At 27.5% G+C, this 15,355-nt stretch overlaps 1 protein-coding gene across 2 annotated transcripts in view; it reads right to left on the minus strand.

The window, feature by feature from the left end:
* sft2d1 (SFT2 domain containing 1) overlaps window positions 1–15,355 on the minus strand; it is a 48,901-nt gene that overhangs the window by 30,516 nt on the left and 3,030 nt on the right. For both annotated transcript variants that reach the window (XM_051648110.1, XM_051648109.1), the window contains exons 2-3: window positions 3,320–3,406; window positions 1,531–1,616 (exon numbers count right to left, since the gene is read on the minus strand). In XM_051648110.1, coding sequence (XP_051504070.1) covers window positions 1,531–1,616; window positions 3,320–3,406 — 173 coding nt within the window. The remainder of the gene's footprint in view (window positions 1–1,530; window positions 1,617–3,319; window positions 3,407–15,355) is intronic.

The raw sequence follows: 15,355 nt of genomic DNA on the forward strand, positions 1-15,355 counted from the left end.
CCCAAATTGTCATCATCGTACTGGCAAATTTTTTTAAAAAACCATTACCATGATGTATAAATTAGTAAATTATATTTTTAAAAGTTAAATAATGAGAATGTGACCGTTTTGCATTATGGTAATGACAATTTGGAGGAAAATTCTGCTTAACTGTCATGAAAATAATATCACAATGCAAACTGTAATTTTTTTAAATTATAATTCTTCTGTTAAAACTTGTGTATTATTTTAGATGTATAGTTTATATAGTTGTTTTTATGGTCGTTTTTGGGTTTAAGGGTTTACGTTGCGTTATGTCATCATTAAAAATGAAGTATGGATATAAATTCACACAGAAAAGATTAGTAAGCGATTTTATGACACCAAAATCATGTTAACGCATATTGTTTACGCTTGTGGCTATACTTTTGAAATAGTGAGTATTTTAACGTTATGGATTGGCCATCATACACTTCCATTCTAAGTCCCTCACTGTAAATCAGATTTTTTTTTCTTCTTTCTTTTTTTTTTTTTTAAAGAAAAGGACTGATGAGTCTAAATAACTTTTTTTGTAAATCAACATTAGACCACAAATGCTGTCGATTGAGCTTAACTTGTATAGAACCCGAAACACTCCTTTAATTCTTAAACCACAAGTTGACTTAAAGTGGTTTAAACTGTGCTGACAGTGATACTGTATAGTGTGGAGGCCACACAGAGAACTATGAGCAGCAGGATTCATTTGGCTACTATCCATTCTCAAGCACTAACTATGGGGCAGGTCACGCAAGAAGACCCAGTTTCTTTAATGTATCATAATTTCCCTGCAGGTAACATAAGTTGACACCTACTTAAGTATTCTTCCTGGAGAAATGAATCATCAACTGATTAAAAAATTGACAGTGGCGAGAATCTGCAATCATCCACTTCAAATACCGTATTGATTACCGAGACTGTTCGGTCTGCTGGCGACTTCAGAGAACCAGACAGACCTGTTCTAGTCTTTGGGAACAGAACATCTTGTCCCATGGCAACCCAACAACACTGTAAGAGGAGCAGAACAAGCAAACCTCTAAACCCTAATGAAAAGACAATGCACGTCAACTGAAGCCAGGGAAATCCTTACAATGCTTGACACGACAGAGGTTTGTCCTTTCAAGCTAAGAGGAACACTAGAAAAAGGTGTTACAAATCTAATCGTTTGATTATCTGCATTTACACAGCACAAAGTTGTGAAACCAAATTGAAAGCATGATTTAACACTATTCTTGTCAGCTTCTCTATGCAATCCTGCCTTGATATGTAACAGAGACATGAAAATGTAATACAAAATTCCTGAAGTCCGGGCTCATGTTAGGATAAATGTGGGTCACTTTGGGCCGGTGGAGATTGAGATTGTACTTCTGCTCACAGAGATTATTAAAACAGAGCAGTTTTTTTAGATGATATTGCCAAAGCAAGGAATTACTAACTGATCATGGATACACTACGTATATATATATCCAGGTATATGCTACCAAAAAATGATTTCTAAGCATATATTACACTTACCTTGAAAGTGCTGCAATGTTTCCTAGGGTGTAGAATACAGCAAACAGCTTTATTCCAGCTTTTGGCAAGAAGAGGAGTGCAGTTCCCTGTTTCAGAGGACATAATGTGGCCATGTCAGTCAATTTTTCAAACATTTCTGTGAAGCTATATGTGTGAAACTTAAAGCTGAAAACGCACAAAACAACTTCTAATGGAAATAAATTAATTTTGATTTAACTACTCTCAATTTTAGGCTTAGTATGTGAACATGCTAAACGCTTCTGCCACCTAGTGGTGTTGAACACATACTGTTTGGAGAACTCGAAAGAAAGCAATACATTGGGGCTACTGAAGAAAGAAATATTGAAGTTGTCAATTTTAATATCGTAAAACTAACAAGCTAAATGGCTAAACTCTATTCCTGCAAATTATTTTAAAGCTTTAAAAGGATTGCTCAATCAATTTGCACTGCACATAGGGCACACAGCGTTTATGAATACTGTTGTACGTTATCAGTGAAGCGTTCCCATCACTCTATCATGGGCTAACCACAAACCAACTGAAAGCAGTTGGTATAAGTGGGAGGAGGAGGAACAGAGAACCAATAGAAACAGGGTGTTGAACAAGCTAAAGAGTCCAACTCATAACTTCTCAGTTCTTTGCTGATTATTTCCATACTTCCAGGAAAACAGTATAGAGTCTTGCCAGATGAAAGAAGCAGAAATTTGCCCCAAAACATTGTCTGATCAGTGAATGTGGCCATTTTTATAGAAATAAGTATTCAGTCATACACTTGTCATACGGATCTTTAAAGGGATAGTGCAACCAAAAATGAAAATTCTGTCATTATTTACTCACCCTCATTTTGTCCCAAACCAGTCTGAATTTTTTTTTTTTTTTTTGTGGAACACATCATTAGGTTTTAGGATGGATGATCTCCTTAAAAAGGTCTATTTAAAAGGTACACAAAGTAATATTTCCTCATTTAAAAAAAGTTTAACTCCTAAAGACATGAACTGTAACTCCAGTCATATCAGTAACCTTATAAAAGCTGTTTTATTCTACATGGAGAGGTTCTGCACATGGGGACCATGTTAGAATCACATGACCAGCTTAATACTACTCGCTTAATCTCAGTAACCGTCCTGTTATTTGACACTTTCACTCATTGATTAAATCAATCATTTGGTTTCTCAATAATTTGAGTAAAGTCAACTTAATACACCTTTCAGTTTAGCTTTTGGACCAAAATTTAACTCATTGTTCCCTGATAATCTTCCCCTCTGCCATAGTTCTCAAATCTCATGATCTGCAGGCATAGATATTCAAACTTGCCACTTCGCGATCAGTCACGTGACATGTAAAAATCAATAGCATTGGCAAAACCTTGCACAATGTGTGATGGGATTTGGAAGCCTAGGCAGAGCAAAGAATTTTCAGTGAATAAAGACTTCAATTTCGGTTCCTCACACAAACTTATTGTATGGGGATTTGCAGTGGATGAGCTGTATGGACTACTTTTATGATACTCTGATAATGTTTTTATTTATTTTGGAGCTTGGCAGTATAAATAACCATCCACTTTCAATATATGGAAAAGAGCAGCTCGGACATTCTGCCAAACATCCCACTTTGTGCTTCATAGAAGAAATAAAATCATACAGGGTTAGAACGAGCAAATGATGACAAAATCCTAAAACTGTTCCTTTAAGAGGAAGGCAAAACTGTTTGTTGGTCATTTGTCAAAGGCCTTGAATACCAACACGGCCTACATGTGAGTGTTCCAGCCGACAGAACAAATTAAACTCACAAGTATTGAGCAGAGGATCCCTGCTGCAAAACATATGAAGAACCACTTCACCCGCGTGCTGAAACTGAGGCTTGTGCTGTCCAGGACCTACAGAGAAGAATCACAGAATGTCACATGATCCATAATGCCCAAGAGATCATAACTGAGCATGCTGATGTCTGCGTATGATCCATTAGAAACACAATTAATGGTTAAATGCACAGATCCACAGGGAGAACAAGACAGGAAGAAAATTTACTATTGTTCTTGCTTTTTCATGAAAATGATGATCATGCAAGCCTAATGTGTTGTCCTAACCTAAACTCTTATTAATACCTGCATTGCCAGTACTTAGATACAAATAGATATGAATTAAAAGTCAGTTAAAATGAACACAGCAGGGTGTTCCCTCTGTCTTATTCCAACTAAGACAACTAACTGATTGTATATCATTTAAAGGGGTTATATTATACAACATTACTTTTACTTCTTTTATTCTTTATTTCCCCCTGAGGTTACTATAATTGTGTATGTGTGTGTGTGTGTGTGTGTACCAAAAACCGTTATAATTTTTTTATTTATTTTTTCTGATCATTTAACCTCGATCGGACCCTTAAAGAGCCCATATTATGCTCATTTACAGTTTAATAATTTTATTTTGGGGGGTCTAATAGAATAGGTTTACATGCTTTAATGTTCAAAAAACACATAATTTTTCTCATACTGTAAATTGCTGCAGCAACTCTTTTCACCCTCTGTCTGAAACGCTCTGATTTAGCTCCAGTCTCTTTAAAGCCCCCTTTTCTGAAAAGCCCAGTCTGCTATGATTGGTCAGCTGGCCCAGTCTGTTGTGATTGGTCAGCCGCTTAGAGCATGTGACGGAAATGCAACGCCCCTTACCATAACCAAAGTAGCCCTTAGTGGGCATTATGCAAATGTGTTACATAGTGACATAGCTATGTCACGGAAGTAATGGCTGGACTGTAAACCAGGTGTTCCAAGCAATGTTTTCTGTAGAGAGAGTAACTCCCTTTGTGCTTTGTAAATTTGCAGACCTTTTACATGCACAAACAGCTATATTACACACTAAAGGAAAGGTAAAATCCCAAAAAAGCATAATAGGGCCTCTTTAAAATTAAACAATTTCTTTGTTTCAATAAATGCTCTTTTTTTTTTTTTTTTTTACTGGGGAGAATGTTTTGAGTTCTGGAAGTTACAGTAATGAACTCTTTATCTCAAAAGATCAAGGAAAATTTGATTTACTCATGATTCCTATATATAAAAACCCACTATATCAAGTAGCTTTTAAATTTACAAAACAACTTAAAGTGTTTGCTACACAGTTTAAACCCCAAGAACAGATTGGCATGCAGAAACCATACAACATCCGGAGGTCATGACCTTACCTCACATGATCCTTTCCCTTAGGAAGCATGTAAAATCAGCAATGTTGCAAATATCATTATCACATCAAAATCATTGGCAAATACAGTTCAGTACAATCCAAAACAAAGCAACACTAGACTGTAATCTCTAAATCTTGATTTATATACCCTGATTTGTGGACATGGGACCATGGTTATACAGTACTAGGGATGGGCATGAGTACTCGGACGTGGCAGCAGTGATCGATCGTGAAAACGATGATCGATGGTGATCATGCATGGTGACTTTTCTCTTAATTAAAATCCAGTGACAATTATCTGACAACTAAACACAAGTGTGTCAAAGAGGGAGCTTATTTTTAATTTTGAGATTGATTATGTTGTGGTTTTGAGGGGTACATTGATTGTCAGAGATGTCTCATAGCAACCAAACTGATATACGATGCTGCGATGCTATCATTACGATAATCATAAGAGAGTGTAATTAACAGTGTTTTGAACACCTGTCTCTGCAAAACATTTGCCAAACATGCTTTATTATCATTTAATGTAAAAACTTTGACTCATTAATGGATATTATTTAATAAAAGTGAATATTTGTTACTGACTGTAAACTAGTGCCCGACCGATATATCGGTATCGGCATATATGTACTGATATGCGCAGATATGAAAACTTTTTTTCAGAACATATAATGCAGAAAACAATGCTTTAGAATTGGTGTCATTACATAGTTTGTCCAGCAGAGCACGCTCCGACTCCACTGTTTACAGAGCTGAGCTGATGTGGCTCTGCAGAAAGGGCGGAGTTAAGCGGTGCGGTGTTAAGCGGTGTCTTTTCGGAAAGTTGCTAACTAGTTTGTTAAATACATACTGGAAAGTTAATAAAAAATGACCCCATCATTTTCCTTTTCAATATAACTAATATAACGTTAACCCTGTCCCTGAAAACCATGTCACTTATGTCTGTTTGCCGTTAGCCAGCTATAGTTTGTCAGTGCAGTAAGTAATGTAGCAGACTGAAAGGTAAAGATCAGAGCATCTTTTTGCAGCTCAACAGACAACGGTGCGGTGGTGGATTGTGTCTGTTGAGTGTTCATTTCACGTTATGTTGTTACCTAGTTGGTGAGACGCAATGCTGGAAAGTAAATAAAGTCCATTTTTTGCTCTCCGTGACAATGAGCTCATAGCTAACTAGCTAAACACGTAGCTACTTTCATCCCTTGTCAGTTAAGTGGAAGCTAATGTGTAAACATATATTCACCAAACTGGTTTGTTTAGGATTCATTGATACCCCCTTCAACCGAACAATTCCAGTCGCTGCATTTATAAAATGCAATATTTAAAAGTCTGGTTTTCCACCGTTGAAAGTTTCCCCTGAACTTGTATAGCAGAATACGGTGTATCACCGCTGCTTATCTTGACTCGACAGTATTAATATAGTCAGCATTTGACTGATACTAAACATACAGTACTGATGTTTATTTAGCTATTTATTGTATTTGTATTTATTCTTTATTTTAATGGTCAGCATTTGACTGATACTAAACAGTAATACTGATGTTTATTTAGCTATTTATTTTATTTTATTTATTCTTTATTTTAATGGTTAACATTTGACTGATACTAAACATACAGTACTGATGTTTATTTGGCTATTAATTGTATTTTTATTTATTCTTTATTTTAATGGTCAGCATTTGACTGATATTAAACAGTACTGATGTTTAATTAGCTATTTATTTTATTTTTATTTATTCTTTATTTTAATGGTCAGCATTTGACTAATACTAAACAGTAATACTGATGTTTATTTAGCTATTTATTTTATTTTATTTATTCTTTATTTTAATGGTCAGCATTTCACTGATACTGAAAATACAGTACTGATGTTTATATAGCTATTTATTGTATTTTTATTTATTCTTTACTTTAATGGTCAGCATTTGACTGATACAGTAATACTGATGTTTATTTAGCTATTTATTTTATTTTATTTATTCTTTATTTTAATGGTTAACATTTGACTGATACTAAACATACAGTACTGATGTTTATTTGGCTATTAATTGTATTTTTATTTATTCTTTAGTTTAATGGTCAGCATTTGACTGATACTAAACATACAGTACTGATGTTTATATAGCTATTAATTGTATTTTTATTTATTATTTATTTTAATGGTCAGCATTTGACTGATACTAAACAGTAATACTGATGTTTATTTAGCTATTTATTTTATTTTATTTATTCTTTATTTTAATGGTTAACATTTGACTGATACTAAACATACAGTACTGATGTTTATTTGGCTATTAATTGTATTTTTATTTATTCTTTATTTTAATGGTCAGCATTTGACTGATATTAAACAGTACTGATGTTTAATTAGCTATTTATTTTATTTTTATTTATTCTTTATTTTAATGGTCAGCATTTGACTAATATTAAACAGTAATACTGATGTTTATTTAGCTATTTATTTTATTTTATTTATTCTTTATTTTAATGGTCAGCATTTCACTGATACTGAAAATACAGTACTGATGTTTATATAGCTATTTATTGTATTTTTATTTATTCTTTATTTTAATAGTTAGCATTTGACTGATACTAAACATACAGTACTGATGTTTATTTAGCTATTTATTGTATTTGTATTTATTCTTTATTTTAATGGTCAGCATTTGACTGATACTAAACATACAGTACTGATGTTTAATTAGCTATTTATTTTATTTTTATTTATTCTTTATTTTAATGGTCAGCATTTGACTGATACTAAACAGTAATACTGATGTTTATTTAGCTATTTATTTTATTTTTATTTATTCTTTATTTTAATGGTCAGCATTTGACTAATACTAAACAGTAATACTGATGTTTATTTAGCTATTTATTTTATTTTATTTATTCTTTATTTTAATGGTTAACATTTGACTGATACTAAACATAAAGTACTGATGTTTATTTGGCTATTAATTGTATTTTTATTTATTCTTTATTTTAATGGTCAGCATTTGACTGATACTAAACATACAGTACTGATGTTTATATAGCTATTAATTGTATTTTTATTTATTATTTATTTTAATGGTCAGCATTTGACTGATACTAAACAGTAATACTGATGTTTAATTAGCTATTTATTTTATTTTATTTTATTTATTCTTTATTTTAATAGTTAGCATTTGACTGATACTAAACATACAGTACTGATGTTTATATAGCTATTTATTGTATTTGTATTTATTCTTTATTTTAATGGTCAGCATTTGACTGATACTAAACATACAGTACTGATGTTTAATTAGCTATTTATTTTATTTTTATTTATTCTTTATTTTAATGGTCAGCATTTGACTGATACTAAACAGTAATACTGATGTTTATTTAGCTATTTATTTTATTTTTATTTATTCTTTATTTTAATGGTCAGCATTTGACTAATACTAAACAGTAATACTGATGTTTATTTAGCTATTTATTTAATTTTATTTATTCTTTATTTTAATGGTCAGCATTTGACTGATACTAAACATACAGTACTGATGTTTATATAGCTATTAATTGTATTTTTATTTATTCTTTATTTTAATGGTCAGCATTTGACTGATACTAAACATACAGTACTGATGTTTATATAGCTATTAATTGTATTTTTATTTATTCTTTATTTTAATAGTTAGCATTTGACTGATACTAAACATACAGTACTGATGTTTATTTAGCTATTTATTGTATTTGTATTTATTCTTTATTTTAATGGTCAGCATTTGACTGATACTAAACATACAGTACTGATGTTTAATTAGCTATTTATTTTATTTTTATTTATTCTTTATTTTAATGGTCAGCATTTGACTGATACTAAACAGTAATACTGATGTTTATTTAGCTATTTATTTTATTTTTATTTATTCTTTATTTTAATGGTCAGCATTTGACTAATACTAAACAGTAATACTGATGTTTATTTAGCTATTTATTTTATTTTATTTATTCTTTATTTTAATGGTCAGCATTTGACTGATACTAAACATACAGTACTGATATTTATATAGCTATTAATTGTATTTTTATTTATTCTTTATTTTAATGGTCAGCATTTGACTGATACTAAACATACAGTACTGATGTTTATATAGCTATTAATTGTATTTTTATTTATTCTTTATTTTAATGGTCAGCATTTGACTGATACTAAACAGTAATACTGATGTTTATTTAGCTATTTATTTTATTTTATTTTATTTATTCTTTATTTTAATAGTTAGCATTTGACTGATACTAAACATACAGTACTGATGTTTATTTAGCTATTTATTTTATTTTTATTTATGCTTTATTTTAATGGTCAGCAATTGACTGATACTAAACATACAGTACTGATGTTTATTTAGCTATTTATTTTATTTGTATTTATTCTTTATTTTAATGGTCAGCATTTGACTGATACTAAACAGAGTACTGATGTTTATTTAGCTATTTATTGTATTTGTATTTATTCTTTATTTTAATGGTCAGCATTTGACTGATACTAAACATACAGTACTGATGTTTATTTAGCTATTAATTGTATTTTTATTTATTCTTTATTTTAATGGTCAGCATTTGACTGATACTGAACAGTAATACTGATGTTTATTTAGCAATTTATTTTATTTTATTTATTCTTAATTTTAATAGTTAGCATTTGACTGATACTAAACATGCAGTACTGATGTTTATTTAGCTATTTATTTTATTTGTATTTATTCTTTATTTTAATGGTCAGCATTTGACTGATACTAAACATACAGTACTGATGTTTATATAGCTATTTATTTTATTTTTATTTATTCTTTATTTTAATGGTCAGCATTTGACTAATACTAAACAGTAATACTGATGTTTATTTAGCTATTTATTTTATTTTATTTATTCTTTATTTTAATGGTCATCATTTGACTGATACTGAACATACAGTACTGATGTTTATTTAGCTATTTATTGTATATTTATTTATTCTTTATTTTAATGGTCAGCATTTGACTAATACTAAACAGTAATACTGATGTTTATTTAGCTATTTATTTAATTTTATTTATTCTTTATTTTAATGGTCAGCATTTGACTGATACTAAACATACAGTACTGATGTTTATATAGCTATTAATTGTATTTTTATTTATTCTTTATTTTAATGGTCAGCATTTGACTGATACTAAACATACAGTACTGATGTTTATATAGCTATTAATTGTATTTTTATTTATTCTTTATTTTAATAGTTAGCGTTTGACTGATACTAAACATACAGTACTGATGTTTATTTAGCTATTTATTATATTTGTATTTATTCTTTATTTTAATGGTCAGCATTTGACTGATACTAAACATACAGTACTGATGTTTAATTAGCTATTTATTTTATTTTTATTTATTCTTTATTTTAATGGTCAGCATTTGACTGATACTAAACAGTAATACTGATGTTTATTTAGCTATTTATTTTATTTTTATTTATTCTTTATTTTAATGGTCAGCATTTGACTAATACTAAACAGTAATACTGATGTTTATTTAGCTATTTATTTTATTTTATTTATTCTTTATTTTAATAGTCAGCATTTGACTGATACTAAACATACAGTACTGATATTTATATAGCTATTAATTGTATTTTTATTTATTCTTTATTTTAATGGTCAGCATTTGACTGATACTAAACATACAGTACTGATGTTTATATAGCTATTAATTGTATTTGTATTTATTCTTTATTTTAATGGTCAGCATTTGACTGATACTAAACAGTAATACTGATGTTTATTTAGCTATTTATTTTATTTTATTTTATTTATTCTTTATTTTAATAGTTAGCATTTGACTGATACTAAACATACAGTACTGATGTTTATTTAGCTATTTATTTTATTTGTATTTATGCTTTATTTTAATGGTCAGCAATTGACTGATACTAAACATACAGTACTGATGTTTATTTAGCTATTTATTTTATTTGTATTTATTCTTTATTTTAATGGTCAGCATTTGACTGATACTAAACAGAGTACTGATGTTTATTTAGCTATTTATTGTATTTGTATTTATTCTTTATTTTAATGGTCAGCATTTGACTGATACTAAACAGTAATACTGATGTTTATTTAGCTATTTATTTTATTTATTCTTTATTTTAATGGTCATCATTTGACTGATACTGAACATACAGTACTGATGTTTATTTAGCTATTTATTGTATATTTATTTATTCTTTATTTTAATGGTCAGCATTTGACTGATACTAAACACAGTACTGATGTTTATTTAGCTATTAATTGTATTTTTATTTATTCTTTATTTTAATGGTCAGCATTTGACTGATACTGAACAGTAATACTGATGTTTATTTAGCAATTCATTTTATTTTATTTATTCTTAATTTTAATAGTTAGCATTTGACTGATACTAAACATGCAGTACTGATGTTTATTTAGCTATTTATTTTATTTGTATTTATTCTTTATTTTAATGGTCAGCATTTGACTGATACTAAACATACAGTACTGATGTTTATATAGCTATTAATTGTATTTTTATTTATTCTTTATTTTAATGGTCAGCATTTGACTGATACTAAACAGTAATACTGATGTTTATTTAGCTATTTATTTTATTTTATTTTATTTATTCTTTATTTTAATAGTTAGCATTTGACTGATACTAAACATACAGTACTGATGTTTATTTAGCTATTTATTGTATTTGTATTTATTCTTTATTTTAATGGTCAGCATTTGACTGATACTAAACAGTAATACTGATTTTTATTTAGCTATTTATTTTATTTTTATTTATTCTTTATTTTAATGGTCAGCATTTGACTAATACTAAACAGTAATACTGATGTTTATTTAGCTATATATTTTATTTTATTTATTCTTTATTTTAATGGTCATCATTTGACTGATACTAAACATACAGTACTGATGTTTATATAGCTATTAATTGTATTTTTATTTATTCTTTATTTTAATGGTCAGCATTTGACTGATACTAAACATACAGTACTGATGTTTATATAGCTATTAATTGTATTTTTATTTATTCTTTATTTTAATGGTCAGCATTTGACTGATACTAAACAGTAATACTGACGTTTATTTAGCTAATTATTTTATTTTATTTTATTTATTCTTTATTTTAATAGTTAGCATTTGACTGATACTAAACATACAGTACTGATGTTTATTTAGCTATTTATTGTATTTGTATTTATTCTTTATTTTAATGGTCAGCATTTGACTGATACTAAACATACAGTACTGATGTTTATTTAGCTATTTATTTTATTTGTATTTATTCTTTATTTTAATGGTCAGCATTTGACTGATACTAAACAGAGTACTGATGTTTATTTAGCTATTTATTGTATTTTTATTTATTCTTTATTTTAGTGGTCAACATTTGACTAATACTAAACAGTACTGATGTATATTTAGCTATTTATTTTATTTATTCTTTATTTTAATGGTCAGCATTTGACAAATACTAAACATACAGTACTGATGTTTATTTAGCTATTTATTGTATTTGTATTTATTCTTTATTTTAATGGTCAGCATTTGACTGATACTAAACAGTAATATTGATGTTTATTTAGGTATTTATTTTATTTATTCTTTATTTTAATGGTCATCATCTGACTGATACTGAACATACAGTACTGATGTTTATTTAGCTATTTATTGTATATTTATTTATTCTTTATTTTAATGGTCAGCATTTGACTGATACTAAACATACAGTACTGATGTTTATTTAGCTATTTATTTTATTTTTATTTATTCTTTATTTTAATGGTCAGCATTTGACTAATACTAAACAGTAATACTGATGTTTATTTAGCTATTTATTTTATTTGTATTTATTCTTTATTTTAATGGTCAGCATTTGACTGATACTAAACATACAGTACTGATGTTTATATAGCTATTAATTGTATTTTTATTTATTCTTTATTTTAATGGTCAGCATTTGACTGATACTAAACAGTAATACTGATGTTTATTTAGCAATTTATTTTATTTTATTTATTCTTTATTTTAATAGTTAGCATTTGACTGATACTAAACATACAGTACTGATGTTTATTTAGCTATTTATTGTATTTGTATTTATTCTTTATTTTAATGGTCAGCATTTGACTGATACTAAACAGTAATACTGATTTTTATTTAGCTATATATTTTATTTTTATTTATTCTTTATTTTAGTGGTCAGCATTTGACTGATACTAAACAGTAATACTGATGTTTATTTAGCTATTTATTTTATTTTTATTTATTCTTTATTTTAATGGTCAGCATTTGACTAATACTAAACAGTAATACTGATGTTTATTTAGCTATTAATTTTATTTAATTTTATTTATTCTTTATTTTAATGGTCAGCATTTGACTGATACTAAATATACAGTACTGATGTTTATATAGCTATTAATTGTATTTTTATTTATTCTTTATTTTAATGGTCAGCATTTGACTGATACTAAACAGTAATACTGATGTTTATTTAGCTATTTATTTTATTTTTATTTATTCTTTATTTTAATGGTCAGCATTTGACTAATACTAAACAGTAATACTGATGTTTATTTAGCTATTTATTTAATGTTATTTATTCTTTATTTTAATAGTCAGCATTTGACTGATGCTAAACATACAGTACTGATGTTTATATAGCTATTAATTGTATTTTATTTATTCTTTATTTTAATGGTCAGCATTTGACTGATACTAAACATACAGTACTGATGTTTATATAGCTATTAATTGTATTTTTATTTATTCTTTATTTTAATGGTCAGCATTTGACTGATACTAAACATACAGTACTGATGTTTATTTAGCTATTTATTGTATTTGTATTTATGCTTTATTTTAATGGTCAGCAATTGACTGATACTAAACAGTAATACTGATGTTTATTTAGCTATTTATTGTATTTTTATTTATTCTTTATTTTAGTGGTCAGCATTTGACATACTAAACAGTACTGATGTATATTTAGCTATTTATTTTATTTATTCTTTATTTTAATGGTCAGCATTTGACAAATACTAAACATACAGTACTGATGTTTATATAGCTATTAATTGTATTTTTATTTATTCTTTATTTTAATGGTCAGCATTTGACTGATACTAAACAGTAATACTGATGTTTATTTAGCAATTTATTTTATTTTATTTTATTTATTCTTTATTTTAATAGTTAGCATTTGACTGATACTAAACATACAGTACTGATGTTTATTTAGCTATTTATTGTATTTGTATTTATTCTTTATTTTAATGGTCAGCATTTGACTGATACTAAACAGTAATACTGATTTTTATTTAGCTATATATTTTATTTTTATTTATTCTTTATTTTAGTGGTCAGCATTTGACTGATACTAAACAGTAATACTGATGTTTATTTAGCTATTTATTTTATTTTTATTTATTCTTTATTTTAATGGTCAGCATTTGACTAATACTAAACAGTAATACTGATGTTTATTTAGCTATTTATTTTATTTAATTTTATTTATTCTTTATTTTAATGGTCAGCATTTGACTGATACTAAATATACAGTACTGATGTTTATATAGCTATTAATTGTATTTTTATTTATTCTTTATTTTAATGGTCAGCATTTGACTGATACTAAACAGTAATACTGATGTTTATTTAGCTATTTATTTTATTTTTATTTATTCTTTATTTTAATGGTCAGCATTTGACTAATACTAAACAGTAATACTGATGTTTATTTAGCTATTTATTTAATGTTATTTATTCTTTATTTTAATGGTCAGCATTTGACTGATGCTAAACATACAGTACTGATGTTTATATAGCTATTAATTGTATTTTTATTTATTCTTTATTTTAATGGTCAGCATTTGACTGATACTAAACATACAGTACTGATGTTTATATAGCTAATAATTGTATTTTTATTTATTCTTTATTTTAATGGTCAGCATTTGACTGATACTAAACAGTAATACTGATGTTTATTTAGCTATTTATTTTATTTTATTTTATTTATTCTTTATTTTAATAGTTAGCATTTGACTGATACTATACATACAGTACTGATGTTTATTTAGCTATTTATTGTATTTGTATTTATGCTTTATTTTAATGGTCAGCAATTGACTGATACTAAACAGTAATACTGATGTTTATTTAGCTATTTATTGTATTTTTATTTATTTTTTATTTTAGTGGTCAGCATTTGACATACTAAACAGTACTGATGTATATTTAGCTATTTATTTTATTTATTCTTTATTTTAATGGTCAGCATTTGACTGATACTGAACATACAGTACTGATGTTTATTTAGCTATTTATTGTATATTTATTTATTCTTTATTTTAATGGTCAGCATTTGACTGATACTAAACAGTAATACTGATGTTTATTTAGCTATTTATTTTATTTATTCTTCATTTAATGGTCAGCATTTGACTGATACTAAACATACAGTACTGATGTTTATATAGCTATTAATTGTATTTTTATTTATTCTTTATTTTAATGGTTAGCATTTGACTGATACTAAACATACAGTACTGATGTTTACTTAGCTATTTATTGTATTTGTATTTATTCTTTATTTTAATGGTCAGC

This window comes from Myxocyprinus asiaticus, chromosome 21 (genome assembly GCF_019703515.2).
Source record: "Myxocyprinus asiaticus isolate MX2 ecotype Aquarium Trade chromosome 21, UBuf_Myxa_2, whole genome shotgun sequence".
In the NCBI taxonomy this organism is placed as follows: domain Eukaryota; kingdom Metazoa; phylum Chordata; class Actinopteri; order Cypriniformes; family Catostomidae; genus Myxocyprinus; species Myxocyprinus asiaticus.